General features: G+C 28.3%; 5 protein-coding genes across 5 annotated transcripts; all 5 read right to left on the minus strand.

The window, feature by feature from the left end:
- Window positions 1-240: 240 nt before the first annotated feature.
- Window positions 241-2,550, minus strand: LOC145745950 (prostaglandin E2 receptor EP4 subtype-like). Its single transcript, XM_082564130.1, has 9 exons — window positions 2,244-2,550; window positions 2,029-2,130; window positions 1,677-1,814; window positions 1,421-1,582; window positions 1,133-1,230; window positions 901-1,036; window positions 691-810; window positions 496-620; window positions 241-412 (listed from the first exon to the last, which is right to left on the minus strand). Exons 1-9 carry the CDS (start codon window positions 2,493-2,495, stop codon window positions 241-243), a joined length of 1,305 nt encoding a protein of 434 aa, XP_082420256.1. The 5' UTR covers window positions 2,496-2,550.
- Window positions 2,551-3,018: 468 nt separating this feature from the next.
- LOC145744688 (protein SAND-like) lies at window positions 3,019-8,883 on the minus strand. The gene is made up of 10 exons (XM_082562602.1): window positions 8,470-8,883; window positions 7,997-8,250; window positions 7,327-7,420; window positions 7,008-7,122; window positions 6,748-6,919; window positions 6,002-6,133; window positions 4,800-4,943; window positions 4,310-4,424; window positions 3,914-4,069; window positions 3,019-3,413 (listed from the first exon to the last, which is right to left on the minus strand). Exons 1-10 carry the CDS (start codon window positions 8,809-8,811, stop codon window positions 3,273-3,275), a joined length of 1,665 nt encoding a protein of 554 aa, XP_082418728.1. The 5' UTR covers window positions 8,812-8,883; the 3' UTR covers window positions 3,019-3,272.
- A 333-nt stretch (window positions 8,884-9,216) lies between these two features.
- On the minus strand, window positions 9,217-10,211 carry LOC145745198 (glutathione peroxidase-like). Its single transcript, XM_082563205.1, has one exon. The coding sequence runs from the start codon at window positions 10,204-10,206 to the stop codon at window positions 9,571-9,573; it is 636 nt and encodes a 211-aa protein (XP_082419331.1). The 5' UTR covers window positions 10,207-10,211; the 3' UTR covers window positions 9,217-9,570.
- A 138-nt stretch (window positions 10,212-10,349) lies between these two features.
- LOC145745782 (C-type lectin domain family 4 member A-like) lies at window positions 10,350-11,838 on the minus strand. Its single transcript, XM_082563943.1, has 4 exons — window positions 11,517-11,838; window positions 11,140-11,317; window positions 10,868-10,971; window positions 10,350-10,604 (listed from the first exon to the last, which is right to left on the minus strand). Exons 1-4 carry the CDS (start codon window positions 11,731-11,733, stop codon window positions 10,579-10,581), a joined length of 525 nt encoding a protein of 174 aa, XP_082420069.1. The 5' UTR covers window positions 11,734-11,838; the 3' UTR covers window positions 10,350-10,578.
- A 491-nt stretch (window positions 11,839-12,329) lies between these two features.
- On the minus strand, window positions 12,330-13,331 carry LOC145745767 (SH3 domain-binding glutamic acid-rich-like protein 3). The gene is made up of 3 exons (XM_082563927.1): window positions 13,115-13,331; window positions 12,880-13,047; window positions 12,330-12,507 (listed from the first exon to the last, which is right to left on the minus strand). The coding sequence occupies exons 1-3, from the start codon at window positions 13,157-13,159 to the stop codon at window positions 12,442-12,444; spliced, it is 279 nt and encodes a 92-aa protein (XP_082420053.1). The 5' UTR covers window positions 13,160-13,331; the 3' UTR covers window positions 12,330-12,441.
- Window positions 13,332-17,276: the final 3,945 nt, after the last annotated feature.

Here is a 17,276-nt window from a genome sequence, read left to right on the forward strand (position 1 = left end):
CTATAATTTCTTCCCGCCACTGCAGTGGTGTGAAGTCAAATGGAACGCATCAGGGCTATATAATTTAAGTTTGTCCTTAATTTTACCTTGTGTGCAAAGATGTTTTATTTGAACAAAGGGCTTTTATTTACTCAAAATTTATTTATTTTCTACTAATAAATGAAAATTATTAAAAATATAAAAGATATATTAAAAGTATAAAAAACATAAAAGAAAGAAAGAAAAAACTAGATGTTTAAATTAAAAAGGAGCTGAATTTTTGCCCTTCAAAAGCAAAGGCAGCTGTTTTTTTGGATCTTTAAAACTTCCAGGATGAGCTCTTTTGGTAGAAGACCTTACAGAACTGTTTCCAACATTTGCGGCTGGACTAGTAATATTATTACTAAGCTGAAAACTGCGAGTTGATGCCTGTCTACGAGTAAAACATAAATTAAAAAAAGTTTATATATATTTGGTAGTCCATAATATTTCAATATATTACATTGATTTATTTACCGTTTATAGTCTCTTCCACTGCTGAAAATATCTCGTAAATTTGATCTTGTGCATTTGCAAGTTAGCACCATTTTGGATAAATTAAAAAACTTAATTATTGTTGAACGACGACACAAAATGTAAACCTGTAAAATTTCACCATGAACAAGTTTTTTAATTCACGTATAATTTTAGACCCCTTAATTTTGATCTTACCCAGGGATCAAGCATAGGATTAATCGCCGCCATCCAAACAGCAAATTGATCCCACTCTGTTAAACTCTTCTTTAAATCACGTTCATTGATCGCAGCAAGTTGATTTATAAAAATTCTCACCTAAAAGTCATTTAATATTAATGTAGTACAGGATTTGGGACTGAAAATACTGAGCAGATTTAAAATTAGTGTCAGTTTGAATTAACTTACCAGTAACGGGAGGTAGCACATTACGAAAACTGATGTCATAACAACCAACAACACCATCGTTTGAAGTTCATCTTGTGCACGTTTCTTTAGTGTTTGCTTACTTATTGCTTGTGCAGTTTTGCCAGTTTTCATATTTCTACAAACAATAAAATCAGGATTATTTAAACCGAATCAATCAAAAGAAATTTATCAAAATATTACAATGACCTGTAAAATGATATCTGAGTATTACCTTCGCTTTTGAACGACCCGATAAATGACGAAGAAATTACAAAGGACCGTTCCGAGTAACATTGCCACACCTAACGCCACCATTAAGAAATTGTAACTCTAAAACAATACGAATTAATTAAGTATTACATATATTTGAAAAGAAACTGTTATGAGAATTGTTTTTACTTTTAATTACAGTGACTAGGCAAGTTTGAAGAATAGTGAAATTTTAAAATTTAATTATTTTGGAAATTAAAAAAAAATCCATAGCCTAAGTTTGTCTATTTAACAGATTATTACCCAATACCTGGTGAATTACGTCCATAGACTTCCAATTCGGATAACACCAAGTTCCTGGAAACTGTTGTTGAATTTCTCCAAACCCGACAAAAGGTAGTGCGGAAAATAGAGAAAAAGTTACAATAACAAAAAACAAAACTAACTTCGTTTTTTTAACTGTCACTTTAGTCTGAAAAAATAAAAAAGTAGTGTTACTTTTCACAAATAATGTTCAAATCTCCATTGGGTATAGACTTTGAGTGAAAACATTTTAATTAACATACATGGTAATAGAAGCTCCATTGTATAGCAATTAGTCGTTCAAGTGACATAGTAAACACTATTGCCATAGAAGATATACCAAAGAAGTTCATAACATAACCGGAGTAATAACATAAGGAGTAACCACCCATTTCCATAATCTAAATCAAAATGGTTGTTTTGTTTTAGCGTAACAAAATACTTATGATATATGTAGACCTACAACAACAACAACAACTATAGCATTCTTGTAACATAAAAACAGGCTTATTTTCTCGAAAAGTTAAGTACCTGAGGTTTTATACATTTCTAGGAAAATCGTCTATGAATGTTAAATGTTTAGTCTATGAATGTTAAATGTTTAGTTCAACTTACGCATTGTAACTTCGTGTAAGTAAGCGCAGTCAGTGGAAACGTCATCGCGGCGCTTATTAGATCAAGACAAGCCAGGGTCATTATCAAAGTGTAAAAAACAGACTAAAAAAATGCAAAGAGATCATATGTAACATATCTCCATATCTCAATTTTCTACACTTGAAATGTTAGGTTTAGTACAATAGACATTTTTTTAATTTTAAATGGTAACTTACCTCATTATGAGATCTATTTTGGTTTCTCCAAACCACAAAAATCGCGATAAGATTCCCGCAAAGACATAACGTAAAAGTCGTAGTAGGTACAATCATGCGAGAACCAGCGGAGGTATTAGCTTTTAAATATATAACACAACCTGTCGAATACCCAGCTGAACTTGAACTATTTGTTAGAGCAGTATCGGTCATAGTACTTGTTAAACTATCTGTTATATTTTCAAAGCTGTAAGGTGTTGTGGAGTCAACCATATTTTGCAAGATTGCTCAGCAGTTAAGTCGACTTTCTTCAACTTAAGTATGCTTGAAACTGCGAATCAAGATTAAATCTATATATCCGGCCTTTATGCTTTTATACACGACAGGTTAAACCATGACAAATGTAATTGAACAAAAATGTTAATCTAATTAACAAGCACAATTGACCAAGTTGAAATATGATATGCACTTGCTAATTATACTGAGTATATTGTTATCGCCCTTAGGCTTTTCAAATAAAATATGCACTACAAAGAATTACCAAGTTATTTTTTTATTTTGAATATGCTAATCAAGTTTTGGCGAAAGCCTAACCCATAATTAAAAATTAACATACAAAAGTTGCATATTTCGAAATAGTTAAGATTACAATAGATTTATTGTGCACAAATAAGTTACTTATAGAACTTCTTAAATCATAAATAGGCAAAAACGAAAAAATAATATTTTAATTTAAATATTATTTTTTTAGTTATAAACACTTTTTAATAATTAGTAAGAGATTTTAGTTGTGTATGTAGTCTTACATAGGCAAGCGGGTAATAAATAATTTATTTTTTGGCACTTCTTTAGAGATAATTAACAAGAGTATATCCTTAAGAGCAAAATAGATTAAAAATATGTTAAATTTAATATAATATTAATAGAATATTTTAAATTACTGACAGTAAATTTAATTTTAATACTAAATTTTTTGTTTTCAAATTCCTTTTTCACAAGCAGAACTAAAAAAATTTTAATAGGTCACATGAAATATTTTTAGGTACCATGTTAAAAGGTCAAAGGTCGGGTCATAAAAAGTTCATCTTCGTTATGTTTTATCCAACGTAATAAGCGATCAATGGTGGAGATAGCTTGTCGTTTGGTGACCAAGGGACTGAAAGCTGCGTAAAGCTCAAACCCTGAAGCAACCTTAAATAAAAAAAATAAAAATGATTTTTATTTCAAGTTATTAGGATACCAAAACGTTGTAAATAAGGTCCTGAGTTTGATTTTAGCTGTTTGTATGTTGAACCGGCGGCGTGGTGTGATAGTCAAAACAAAAGGCTTCACTACATGAGGTCGTTGGTTCGATTCCCACTGCTCTCATGCTAAAGTGCCCTTGAGTAAGGCACTATAAACAGTATGAACTCCTGCTGAGCCAGCACTTAATCAGCAGCATAATTATCGGGCAATTATAATCTACAATATCCCAAACTGCCACAGGCAACTCAAGACTGGGTTGGGGTAACTGATGTTACTCTATGTTTAGGTTGTGAAGTTGACCTTTCCACATTGAGGATAAATAAATATAAAAAAAATATATTGTTACCATAACATAAAACTTAACAAAAGCCTTATTTTCATGTTCATGGCCTTATCAACAGCAATATTTTAACTTAAAAAAATGTTATTTAAATTGTTATTCTTACCCAAGCTAATAAAGTTTCTTCTTCTGACACAGTATATAAGAGTTTCAAAGGAGCGGATGGATCATGTATTTTACCATGTAGTTGCTGGTAGTGACCGAATAACCTCTGTCGATCTTTTTCAAGATTATAAGGGCTGGAAAATTCAGGCATCGTAAACTAAAAAAAAATAAAAATTAGAAAAATCCTAAAAAAATAACATTTTAGCCAGTATATAGTTAATGCAACTTTCACAAAAGAAATATAAAATAAAAACCTCACTAAAATAAATAAAATTACATAAAGTTACACAAAAGACAGTTAGTTAAACACATTTTACATTCTACTCCAATGACAAAGCAAAAAATGCTCATACACTTTACTATGAAGTTAACAATTAATTTATAGTCCAAAGTTTACCTGATCCAAGCTATTTGCTTTGTAAATAAAGTGCCTCAAATCAGGTATTCCAATTTTGTTGACGCAGTATGTTGTATTATTGATAGCTACCTTTATTGCATTTAGGCAACCATGTCTAAAAAAATGTATTAAAATATTAGATATTTATATGTTTTTTCGTATATATTAATCCTTGACATTGAAAGTCTGACTATATGGCTTATATATTTGCTACCCTAACCCAGTCTCGAGTTGCCTTTAGCAGTTTGGGATAATATTGATTATCATTGCCTGATAATTAATCTGCTGGTTGGTTTTTGGCCTGGAAAAAAGGTTTATATTGTTTATAACGCCTTAATTAAGGGCACTACAGCATGATAGCAGCTGGGATTGAACCAATGACCTCATACAGTGAAAACAAGTGTTTTAATCCCTGTACCATGCTACCCAGTAAATGTAAATTATAACATCCTAAAATTTTAAATTTAAAGTTTTTTTTTTATTATGTTACTTTGTTAGTTTAGCAACGACTTTCTTCTTGCTTTCACTCAGTGTAAAAAATGCATCTCGGTCTGCAGATATTAACAACAAACAGGTTTGGACTTCTTCATCTAAGTATGATATATGAGCGTGTAGAAAGCCTTGTGGATTAAAACTAAAAAAAATTAAAAACAGGTTAAAAAAAATGCAAAAAAATTCAAAAAATAATATTACAAAATATGACCAAAATTTTTGAGTTTGGTAAAAATATCATTTTAAATTGAACATATTTAGTACCAAACTATATTTTACTGTAATATGAATAAATAATACTAATGCCCTTTTACACCAAAACATAAATATACAAATTTTAATCAATATTTATAAAGCACTCAAGTGAATAGGATCATAAACAAAAGCTATATATGACAGTTGTCAAAAACATTATGCAATATAAGCAGTACTAAGCTATGTGATGACAATCCCAAATCCCATACCACATTGCATAATTAAATACACATTAAAAATGACCTTTTAGTACTAGTAAACCTATTAAGTAAATAGTACAGAGTGAGTTAGCAATTTATAATAATAATTTCATTAATTTTTATAATATTAAATCTTAATTTATCTTAAAAATAATAGATTGTATCATATTAAATAACACCACATATTTTGTTATTGTCTTCAGGTAATTGTATGTAAATATGTGGGTTTTTTATTTCCTTGTAGAATTGTTCTATTTTTATTTTGTGTTGTTAAAATTTCCTGATGTACAAACTGTTTATAATAGTCTAAATCCAATAGTAATTAGAATTGGTTATAAAATTTAAATTTAAATAGTAAAAAGTTGGCAAATTTAAATGAATTTTTGAGGGGAATAGCATTTTTTTAACATTTATTTATCCTCGATATGAGAATGTCAAATTCACGACCTGAACATAGAATAACATTAGTTACCCCGACCCAGTCTCAAGTTGCAGTTTGGAATAAAATAGATTATAATTGGCCGATAATTAAACTGCTGGTTAAGCATGGGCTCAGCAGAAGTTCATACCCTTTATAGCGCCTTACTCAAGGGCACTACAGCATAAAAGCAGCATTGCAAATAAACAAAAATGTATAGGCTATAAAACAAATCTATAAATTTCACATTTTAAAAACCATATTAATATTAAATAAAAATTTGGTGTAGTAATATCACAATTTTAAAATAATATTCTTATTACTTACTGTGGTAAACAAATAGGAAGCCAGCTTTCGCCAGTTTGAAAAGCTGTCGACGCGTTGACGAGATTCATCAAAATATGAAGGTCGCTTATCACTAAATTATGTTCTTTTAATCTGCATGTACTTACAATTCTCCTACAAAAAATATTGATTTATTGAATTTTGGAATTTTGTGGTTAAGTGATTAAAAAAAATATGTAAAAATAGAGAATCAACATTTTGATACTACCAAAAGAAAATGTTTAAACTAAAATTTTGTTACTTTAGATAAACTTAAAAAATATATAGTTCTTTGTAATTTGTGAATAAAAAAAATGCCATAATATTTATAAAAATAACTTATATTTTATTAAAAGTGATATTATTAAAATTTCTAGTTTTCTTATTTTATTAAAGTTGTGATAACAGACTAGTCCAAAATTAAAATTTGATCGCACGCTATTTTTTTTATGTTTATTATACCGAATCATTTAATAATATTTTTTTATTCAATATAAATAGTTGATTAATGTGTTTTTGCCGGCTGTTCATTTATATGTAAATATACGGGTTAAAATGTAATCAATCAAAAAAATTCAATAAATATGCCAAAACATACGAACAAAACCATTTCAAGTTCAAGTCACACCCAAATATAAAAGTGTATTGACAAATGATCCTTATAAAAATACGACAAATCTATTAAAAAAGGTTTTTTAAAATATACCATGTTTTATCAAAAGCCTTTTAAGTTTTATTAAAATATTTACCCGGATGAAATAAGAATGGCAAATGCCAGGTCTTCGGTTTTTGATAGCTGCAATGATTGACTAACGAGGTCCCTTAGACCACCGGGAAAAGATAAACATTGAACTGAATTTAATAAATATTGAGGATTGATGTCCATTGAATTGCAAAGATGGTCTAGAAATTTGTCAGTACCTTTAGGACGAAAAATTTTTTATTTTATTTCATTTTTTTTTTTATTTGAAAATGATGATGTTTATAATTTTTATGAATTTTTTTTTACCTGTTAACAGTCTTCTTAGATCAAAGTTTTTTTGTTTTGCATAAATTTTTTCCATCTGACTTAATGTTAACACACTAACGATTGTGTTATATACATATTCTAATTGTTTGTGTATCTAAAAAAAGGAAAATCAGAGTAAAAAAGGCATTAATATATATTATAAATACAAAAAAAAATTATTTAAAATATTAAAATAATTTTCAAAAAAAAATATTTAAATAATTTTTAAAAAAATATATAACTATATAAATACAATGTATTAAGTACTAAATTTTTTTATATTTTGTTTAGTTAAATTTTCAAATAAAATTGAAATTACTTGATGAGTAGATTCAGGGGTCGAACAAACAGCCACAAGAATTAGAGGAATTTTCACAAGAAATACAAATTTGTGTTTTCCAGCTATTATATTTCTAAAATCAAATGAATGTTAGCTATATTTTAAAATACTGGTTAAATTAAATATATCTATTTCACTAGGAACCTTAATTTTCTTAAATGCCCGGCAGCGTGGTGTAGTGGTAAGAACACTTGCTACACCACACATGAGGCCGTGGGTTCAATCCCCACTGATCTCATGCTGTGGCGCTTTTGAGTAAGGCGCTGTAAACGACATGAACTCCTGCTGGCCAGTACTTAATCAGCATCTTAATTATTGGGCAATTATAGTCTCTATAATATCCCAAACTGCCACAGGCAACACGAGACTCGGTCGGAGTAACTGATGTTACTCTATATTTAAGTCGTGCATTCCACTTTCCCACAACAGGGATAAAGATATATACAAAAAAAAATATTTTAAAACATCATTTCACTGTATAGCTTTATCTAAATTTTTGGGGGGCACAGTAAAAGGGGTTTATAAAAAAATTCTCTCTGCAGAAAAATAGTGTTTTAGGTGGTTTTCAATAACAAGAATGTATTATAAAATATATATAAAAATTGTAAACTGTATTAACAAATTAGAAACTTAAAAACAAAAATTTTACTTTATTTTATCATTCCGGTCATGCACGCAAGACACAATAGCTAACATTACTCCCATAACTGATGATAATTTATCCTCGCTACCATGCCGAGAGTACACAGGCTTTCCCGCTTCAGTGAGCACAAAAATGTGTCGGGGTTGAGTCCTCCACTCATCTGACATCACGTACTCTGACTCAGATTCCTCCGATAATAAGATGCTGAGCTGACGTTGTCTAAACATCATTTCTTCATCACTTGGTTGGTTTTCAACAACCTAGATTATTTAAAAAAACAATTTTTATTAATTTTTTTTTTAAATAATTTTTATCGTCAATAATTATGGCAAATCTAAGCTTTTTATTTGTTAAAATAGTATTTTAAAAGAGTTGCTCTATTTTTTATTAAAATTTAAATAATTAGACCCCTATTATATTTCAATTTTTTTTTTTTTGAATAAATTTTGATAAACTTTTAAATGAAAAAAAAAATTTACCAAAGAGTTTTGTTTAGCGTTTAAAAAAACTTCGTTATTTTGTTGTCTTTCTATTTTAGTTTGGTCCACATTTTCATTTTGATTTTCAGTCATTGTTTTTAGTTTATTTTCCTTTTCCACTTCCCTTAAAAGTTCAGCTTTATTTTCAGTTTCTTTCATAATGTCTTTTTTATTTTCTTCATTATTTTTACTTAAAGTTTTTGCGCTTTCGGATTTAAATGATGTGCCTTCTAGTTCATCTGAAATACAATTTATGCTCGGTTCTTCGGAAATTTTTGGAATACTGTCTTTTATATTATCATCAGCCAAAGACCGTGATGTGGATGCTACATCCTTATCCATTACAACAGAAGACTAAAGAGTTTTCTTTTTTAAATAAATCAACTACATTTTTAATCAAAAAATTATATTAAAAATTTCTAAATAAAAACACGAAAATTGTCAAAAACATAAAGAAGATTGCCTTAAACCAAATTATTTTAACTTAATGAATGTATAGCTTACTCACTAGCTATACAAAAAGCAAAATAAAATGATTTTATCCAGCATAATCTACTGTTTTTACACAGTTTAGGATAATGCTATCACAAAAAGACAGAACCTCTCAATCACAGATTATAACAATTTAAATGTTTAATAATAAAATTTAAATAATTTACAATTAAAAAAAAAAAGTATTTATATATTAAATTAAAAATTAAAGAAAAATTGCATATTAATTATACACATTAGCACATATTTAATTATGATACTTAATTATAGGTTTAAAAAAAAGTTAACCAGTTTTTATATGAAATAAAACAAAAAATTTTTTTAAATGTTAGTACTGAATTTTTAGATAAAATTTCATAAAAATTAAGTTCTTAAAAAAAAAAAAAATGCTACATAATACAATACAATATTGACTTTTTATATTATTACAGTTTCGTGTTTGCACAGTATTTATTTGCATATAAAAAAATTTAAAATTCGGGTAGCTAAAGTTATTGTTGGGTTAGTAGGCAGCCTAAAAATTAATCAGTGAAATTAAATAAAAAATGCTGTACAGCAAAAAAAAATTCAAAAACTGTGAATTTATATTTAAAACTACTAAAAAAATATTTACAATAATTTTTCAATGTCTTTTACCATGTTAATTGGGTGAAAATTTGGAGCAAAACGCTTGCAGGGTTGACCCTGTCGATTAATCAAAAACTTTGTAAAATTCCATTTTATTCCGTTTGTCAGGGTCCCTGTTGTTTTCTTGTGATTTTTCAGGTACTTAAACAGTGGCAAAGCCTCGTGTCCATTCACATGAATTTTAGAAAACATATCGAAAGTAACGTTGTACTGCTCATGGGCAAATTTCTTAATTTCAGCGTTGGTGCCAGGTTCTTGATTATTAAACTGATTACAAGGAAAAGCAAGGATCCTAAGGCCCCGTTGTGAGTATTTTTGGGCCAGTTCCTCAAGTTGGACATAATTGTCCTTGGTGAAGCCTCATTTAGAGGCGACGTTAACTATAATACACACAGAGCCTTGGTATTTGCTCAGTGCTACCTCGTTGCCATCTATATCGTTAGCTTTAAAGTCATAAATTGACGATGCTGTCTTCCATGAGAACATATTGGTGCTTAGCTGGCTACAAAGAATACCTGTAGTTAACAAACCTAAGCCTATACCTTGCGTTTTGTTTAAAGGTTTTTGGTACAACTGAGAAATAAAACGAAAACACGAAGTCCTGCACTTTAAAAACATGATTGTTTACATTCGTATACTAAACACTAATAGTCTGATAGAAGATTTCTAGTGAAGTCGCAAAACATGGTTCAACGATTTACAAAAAAAAATTGTTGACTTATCCTCTATTTATTGGTAATTTAATTTACTTGTATATTTATTTTAGCAATTTAAATTACTACTTTGTTTACAATGTTTATTAATTACAAGTTTACAGAACAATTATAGCGTTCAAATTAGAAGCAAACATACAGATGACGCTTACTAAAAATTTTGCCAAAAATCAATTGTAAATACATTTTTGGATAACAATTTATTATATTAAAGATTATTGTATAAGTGGTTTTGTACAAATATATTTATAAACATTTTTTGGCTTTGAAGAATGTGCTACATTGAACGGGGTGGACGTTCTTCTGAAAAACAATCAAAAATTTTACCTCAAATAGAACTAGATAATTATTTTTTTAAACTTATTTTAATTCAATTTGAAAAGGTCGGTTTTACATCTTAAACATAGGGTAACATCAAGTACCTAGTCTTAAGTTGCCTTTGACTGTTTTTTTACATTATTAACTTGTTATTGCCTAATAATTTAACTATCTTAATAAAAAGGTATTTTGAAACAGTACCCTCAAATTTTGTATTCTTAAAAAAATTTATTTTGTTATTTTTCTACTTATAGTTCTTTGGCAAACGAAATTCATGGCAATATCGCAAGCAATGTCATTCCATAAGTATCTATCTTCTACATTCATCTGAACACAATTTTCACCGACTCCGCTGTTAAAATATAAAAAAAAAGTTAAACAATGTTAGAGTTATGCCTTATAATTTTTTACAAACAACTTACAGCTAAACACGTCCAGACACATATTTACACTAAAGTTGACTTGGGTAATAAAAGTAGACCCATAGACTAAGATTTACTTAAAACGTCTTTTACTCAACTCAAATCCTGAGTGATCATTAGGTTCTGTGTGATACCAAAATGCTTCTTTCTCCTTCAATATCTTTCCATCTTGCCATTTAAACTGGTCGAAGTTTTTTTCGCGAGATAGGCCAATAAAATAACCGTTTTGCCAGCGGTTGGAAAAAGAGAATCGTTTATCTTGATTTGAACTATGACCTGCAAAAACAAAACAAAATTATAAAGTCCTATAAATGCAATGTAACACAAATGCTTTGTTGATATATAAATATTATTAAAATAAATTATTTAATATATAACATATTAAAATAAATTCAAGATTTTTTAACAGAAAATAATGTGAGTAAATTTTAAATAGTTGTAATTTGTTAAAAATGGATCGTTACAGGTTACTTACCAGCCAATCGCATTTTTTCAGCAAGAAATTGCTGAATATCCTGAGTACGTATTATTGCCAGTGACGCCTGATGTTCTTTGCAAATTTTTTCTGCACCGTCGTATGTTGCAACAACATTTGGCTGTATCAAATATTCAACCTGTTTCAGTTGGTACCAATTTTGTCGGCATTGAACCAAAGAAAACGTCAGGAAGAAGGAAGCAATTAAAAAAAACATATTCGTTTTTATGTGGTCGCAATATGTTAAACAACAAATTCAACCTTTACAAAACAAGTAATATTATTTTTTCCTAGATTTTTTTAACTTTATAAATAAGTATAGGTTTTAATCTGTATATAGACATATATATATATATAATAAACCTTAAGACTAATTCTAAAAGTTTTTTAAAGTAATATGAAATAACTCTATTTTATTTGCTTAGTCATATGTGCTTTTGCCAAGATATGTAAACACGAATGTTATAAGATTTCTAAACATAAAAAATGTTATCTAAACTTTAAAATTTTTTGCTTGAAGTAACTTCAATTAATATTATAGGGCACTAGTTAAACTCATATCAAGTACTATAGTTGAACCTTTATTAAAAGGTCTGGGTTAAGTTAAATGCAAGACTGCCTGCCAGATCGCATCGAAAACAATTTCGCTCAAAGCAGAAATAAAAAAATTCGTGCCTTACAAAATGCGTCGTAAAGGATGTTATTAATTTCAAGGGCAGAAAATCCGTTAAGCTAAAAAAGGAATTGATTGCACTATTAAACTTCATATTTGTTTTGTATTTTGTTAAAACATTGAAGCATTTTCTGATTGCTAATCGTTTTATTAACACTTCAGTACTACATACAATAAAAATATTCAGAGATTAGTTTGTACAATATGAATAATTATTATTTTATTCCTGAATTATAACAAAATCTTTATTTATTAGTTTATCTTTAGGAATTCGTTAAGTTGGTTTGATTCAAGAGCATCATCAAAAGCTTCGAAATCCTGTTCAAAATTGTATTTTGCGTTACTAATAATACATAATATAACATAAAAACAACTATTTGGTTTAAAAATTTATATATTTTAACTCATCAGCGCCTGCGAGCGGTTACAAAATTTACTTATGTATGTTTTTTTATATCTTTATCCTAGATGTGGTAAGGTCGAATGCACGACCTAAACATAGAGTAACATCAGTTAATTTGACCCAATCTGGAGTTGCTTTTAGCAGTTAGGGATATTATAAAGATTATAATTGCTCGGCAATTATGCTGCTGCTTAAGTGCTGGCTCAGCAGGAGTTTATACCGTTTATAGTGCCTACGGATAAGCGAATTTAAATCTTAAGTGTAAAACAAATAATAACAATACTAACTCCGCAGTATTGACCATCGTTAAATATCTGTGGGGGTAAAGCTTTAGGATTCCCGCTTAATTCCCTCATTTTCTCCTTGTCAGAAGCTGAAGCAGTAATGTCAATTAATGTATAAGGAATTTTCTTGCTATCTAACACCATTTCAATTTTCTGTTGTGCTTTTTTTGTCTGCAAAAACATACTTGTACATATGACAAAAGTGTTCACATTCTGAATAATGTTAATTAGCCCGTACCTCAAGATTGCCTGTAACACTTGCATAGTAGATGTCGACGCCCATTTTCTATTTGACTTGTAAGATATTCTAACTACTAACAAAACAACCTAAAAGTTTTAAAAATGATTGTGTTAGCTTTTTAACCCTGGCTATTTGTCTTCAAACTACTTAGTAGTTTCTAAATAATATAATTTTAAATTAAATGCTTAACTTTATTTTCTTGTTATGTTTAGTATTTTCTTGACACTATAACACTTATTCTTCCTTCTACAGCATAATACTTATACTGTAAAGCTAATTTCCGGTGTCAGTATATTACTTTGTTTATGTTTAACCGAGGCGGAACTGCTCAAAGGTTTCACTTATACTAAAATGAACAAGCCAAACAATCAAGTAATATCAAAGTCTTGGTGGTTTTTCAGCAAATATCACCAAAAAAATATTGCAAACCAAGTACATTATTTAAAAAATTTTTTTTTTTAAGATAGTAGTAACAAATCTGCCATTTTATTGTTTACTGTACATTGTTATCTGTCCCTAGTCACGTGCTTACACCTTTCGTCACGTGGGCACATCTTAAAATCTCTCTTGTATGTATCACGTCTCTTGTAAGTTAAAACTGTAAGAAATGAATAGTATGAGGGTGTCGTAGTTAACAGCCGGATGAACGGTTGTTTGGTTGCTTTATAGTGTTAATTATCGTTTTGTGAATACATCTGTTATATACTTAAACTTGGTGCGAGATTTTTAGTTTACGAAGTAGGTAAACGCGGAAGCGGCAAGGAGACAAATTTACGTTACAGTATACCCATATATGCTTACAAAATATAACAAAAAGTCTGATGTGTTTGGTTATTGCTGTGAAATTAGCCTAAAAGTTGTTTAAAAGATTGGTAATAATTTTATTTACTTTGTTTTTTTAGATTTTCACTTGTTTTTGCTAGTAATCAAAAAATACTTTAAATACAAAAAAAAAAACAATATTTTAAAAGTATGTTTTTATTTTATTCACTAAATGCAGTTATAGAAACTTCAAAATCTGGTTTATTCTGTCAATTTTAGAAATTTGTTCAGCTCATTTTCAGACACAGCTTTGTTGAAGTCGCTAAAATTCTAAAATATAAATTCCAATTTACATAATTGCTAATTGCCTAGAATGAAATAAATCTAGTCCAAAACTAAAGCATTAATATTTAGCATATAATGCCAAAAATGCCAATCTAGAACAATATAATGTTTAGCTCTAGTCTATATAGGTTTATATCAATCTAATTTGGTTAAATTTGCTTTAGTAGGAAAATACATATATATTATACCCCACAGTATTGATCTTCATTGAATATTTGAGGTAGTTGCACTGAAACTTTTGTTTTATTTCTTAATTCTAGATATTCGTCACTACAAATTTCAAGAAATCGAAACGAAATCTTTTTATCATCAAGAATTTTTTTAATTTCAATTTGTTCCACTGGACTCTGTTTTGCAATAAAAGAAATTAGACAAAACAAAAAAACTACAACACAATTTTCTTACCCTAATGTTGAGAACTACGTTTGATGTGGTTACAGTTATCATCTTGCAGTTTCCAAAAAGTTTTTGTCTATAGATTTTAAAATCTGGCTATTTTTAACTACTCTATCTAACTAACGGTCCATAAACAGAAATAAACGTTTAGAAAACTGTAGGCAGTTTAATATGCAATGGGATTTTCCAGTTTTAAGTGTAAAAATAAAACATTGTTGTGTTTAAAACTTTTTGTTATTCTAGCGTTTGTTCTTATTATAACCAAAACGTACACTCATAAAACAATAACACTTAACAAAAACTGTTTATATTTATTTAAAACCAACAGCGTTTTATTATTTATAAAGTTTATATACCACATGTTTATAAAGATATTCATCTATGATAAGAATTCATTTTAAGTCTTTTGTATTTGATTGCTTCTTCAGATGCTTTATATACCCCGTTATAAAAAAAGTATTATTAAGGTATATACTAGAAACAGCTTCACAAAATATACTTATTGCTTACCGTAGGCTGCACTATTTACCAACTTCTTTGTGACTAGAAGAAGGTAACTTTAAAAATTCGTAAAGCTTTTTAGAATGATTTGCAACATTTAAAGCATAGCAATTCTGTTAAAACATTTTAAGGTTAGCTCTATTTTAAATACATAATTTACTTACCCACATATTCTTTACATCAAAATCTTTCTTTAGCTCACCCAAACGTTAATTTACTATTCAAAACAACCTTGACATATTGGCTTTAAGTAATCCTACCCTACATTGCGTTAGGTTAATTTAGTACGAACGCCACAGTATTGGTCATCATTTAATATCTGGGGTGGAAAAGCATCAGGTTTGCCAATCAGTTCCCTCATTTTTGTTAACATGGATTCACTTGTAACATCAATTAAGTCGTAGGGTATGTTAGTGCCATCTAAAATCATTTGAACTGTTTGTTGTTCTTGTTTAAACTGCAGAAACATATGTGTAAGATATACATGTTTTCAACAATCAGTATTTAGACTTAGTGGTAACTTCATCTGAAAGTTTAATGTATGGCTTGCATATTAGACAACTAAACCCATTTTTACGAAAATAAAATAAATATTTCTAAATCTTTAACAAATATTTAAAATAAAAATGTGCTGGTGCTAACTTTGTATCTTATCAAGTCTTATATGAATTGTTACACTTAATATTCTTTTTAGCAATATAACACTTTGTTCAGCCTATAACAACATACTTGTACACTCTAGCCTGCTACTAATATTCGTTTTCATTATACTACTTGTTATGCTTTTACGGAAACTGGTCATGTTTCATTAATATTTGAACGAATCATCAAACAATCAATCATTAAAATTTGGATTTTTTTTAGATTTATATATGAAAAATTCCATTTTTTAATACAGCCATACAACAAACAAAACGTTATTGATTTAAAACAGTTGCTGGTGGTTATAATACTTTTTATTTTACATGATTTTTCCTCATTGTTTTTTATTTTAAATCTTGTTTACTATGCTTATAGTTCTTACAAATATCAACATATTTTTAGAAATAAATTTATTTTATTTTTTCCGATTATAGAAACACCTGATTAGTTAGTTTTATAGTTTAAGAAATTATTTTAGCTTGTGGTCTTGGAGTACTCTATGAAAATCCCGAAAATTCTGAAACATAAACAAAAATTCAAAAATAATAAATTTTTGTTATAAATTTATCACACATTTTCCTACACAGGCTAATATATATAATCTTCACGTAATTCATGAAGTGTTAAAGAAATTAATAAAAGTACCAATCCCACAGTATTGGTCATCATTAAATATCCGTGATGAAATGCATTATTATTTTTAACCCATTTTCTTAAATTCAATCAAGTTATAAATTAAACCGTAGAGTTTATATTTCCCATCCAAAATTATTTTAACTTTTTGTTGTTTCTTTTTTTTTCAACTGCAAAAAAATACTTGCAAGATAAACATGTATTTAACAATCAGTATTGAGATTTAGTAGTAACCGAACTTTAAAGTTTTTGTGCACTTTCGCCTGCTGCTAATTTCCTTTTTCAAAGTACTACTTATTATGCTTTAACGAAAACTGGTCAAGATTTATTTCCATTTAGATAAATCATCAGAACTATCAATTAGTAAAATTTTGGTGATTTTCTATATTTGAATGTGCAAAAAAGTGAAACTATATTTTAATACATCATACAAACTACAAACAGATTATTTTTTATTTATAACAGTTTTTCATTTTACAATATTTTTCCTTTTTTTTATCTTGTTTACTGTACTTATAGTTCTAACAAACATCAACACATTTTTGGAAATATATTTATTTTATTTTCCTCTGCTTATAGAAATACGTGATCAGTTAGTTTTTTAGTTTTAGAAATGATTCAAGCTTGTTGTCTAAAATTGCACTGCGAAAATCCCAAAAATTCTGAAACAAAAACTTAAATTGAAAACTAATTAAATACAAAAATAAATCTTAAAAATTTGTGTTATAAATTTATTTAATACTATAGGTTAAATATAGCCTCAAGTCTAATGTCAAAACATTTTTAGATTTACAAATATTACCCCGCAATAAAGGTTTCCATTGAATATTTGAGGTGGTCCTGTTGACATATTTGGCCCCTTCTCTAAAATATAACTTTC

The sequence above is a fragment of the Corella eumyota genome, chromosome 3 (assembly GCF_963082875.1).
Source record: "Corella eumyota chromosome 3, kaCorEumy4.1, whole genome shotgun sequence".
NCBI classification, from domain to species: Eukaryota; Metazoa; Chordata; class Ascidiacea; order Phlebobranchia; family Corellidae; genus Corella; species Corella eumyota.

What these genes read in the sequence shown, in the direction of transcription:
- LOC145745782 (XM_082563943.1), bottom strand. Translation starts at nt 11,733, where the DNA reads ATGTTTTTTTTAATTGCTTCCTTCTTCCTGACGTTTTCTTTGGTTCAA. An exon ending in TGAAAAAATGCGATTGGCTG is followed by an intron (nt 11,318 to 11,516) that starts GTAAGTAACCTG and finishes TTGTTTTTGCAG; the next exon opens with GTCATAGTTCAAATCAAGAT. An exon ending in AATGATCACTCAGGATTTGA is followed by an intron (nt 10,972 to 11,139) that starts GTTGAGTAAAAG and finishes ATATTTTAACAG; the next exon opens with CGGAGTCGGTGAAAATTGTG.
- LOC145745767 (XM_082563927.1), bottom strand. Translation starts at nt 13,159, where the DNA reads ATGGGCGTCGACATCTACTATGCAAGTGTTACAGGCAATCTTGAG. An exon ending in GTGTTACAGGCAATCTTGAG is followed by an intron (nt 13,048 to 13,114) that starts GTACGGGCTAAT and finishes ATGTTTTTGCAG; the next exon opens with ACAAAAAAAGCACAACAGAA. An exon ending in ACGATGGTCAATACTGCGGA is followed by an intron (nt 12,508 to 12,879) that starts GTTAGTATTGTT and finishes AATTTTGAACAG; the next exon opens with GATTTCGAAGCTTTTGATGA.
- LOC145744688 (XM_082562602.1), bottom strand. Translation starts at nt 8,811, where the DNA reads ATGGATAAGGATGTAGCATCCACATCACGGTCTTTGGCTGATGATAAT. An exon ending in GACCGGAATGATAAAATAAA is followed by an intron (nt 7,421 to 7,996) that starts GTAAAATTTTTG and finishes ATTTGATTTTAG; the next exon opens with AAATATAATAGCTGGAAAAC. An exon ending in GTCGTTGCTAAACTAACAAA is followed by an intron (nt 4,425 to 4,799) that starts GTAACATAATAA and finishes ACATTTTTTTAG; the next exon opens with ACATGGTTGCCTAAATGCAA.
- LOC145745950 (XM_082564130.1), bottom strand. Translation starts at nt 2,495, where the DNA reads ATGGTTGACTCCACAACACCTTACAGCTTTGAAAATATAACAGATAGT. An exon ending in CTTACACGAAGTTACAATGC is followed by an intron (nt 1,815 to 2,028) that starts GTAAGTTGAACT and finishes ATTTTGATTTAG; the next exon opens with ATTATGGAAATGGGTGGTTA. An exon ending in ATCCTATGCTTGATCCCTGG is followed by an intron (nt 621 to 690) that starts GTAAGATCAAAA and finishes GAAATTTTACAG; the next exon opens with GTTTACATTTTGTGTCGTCG.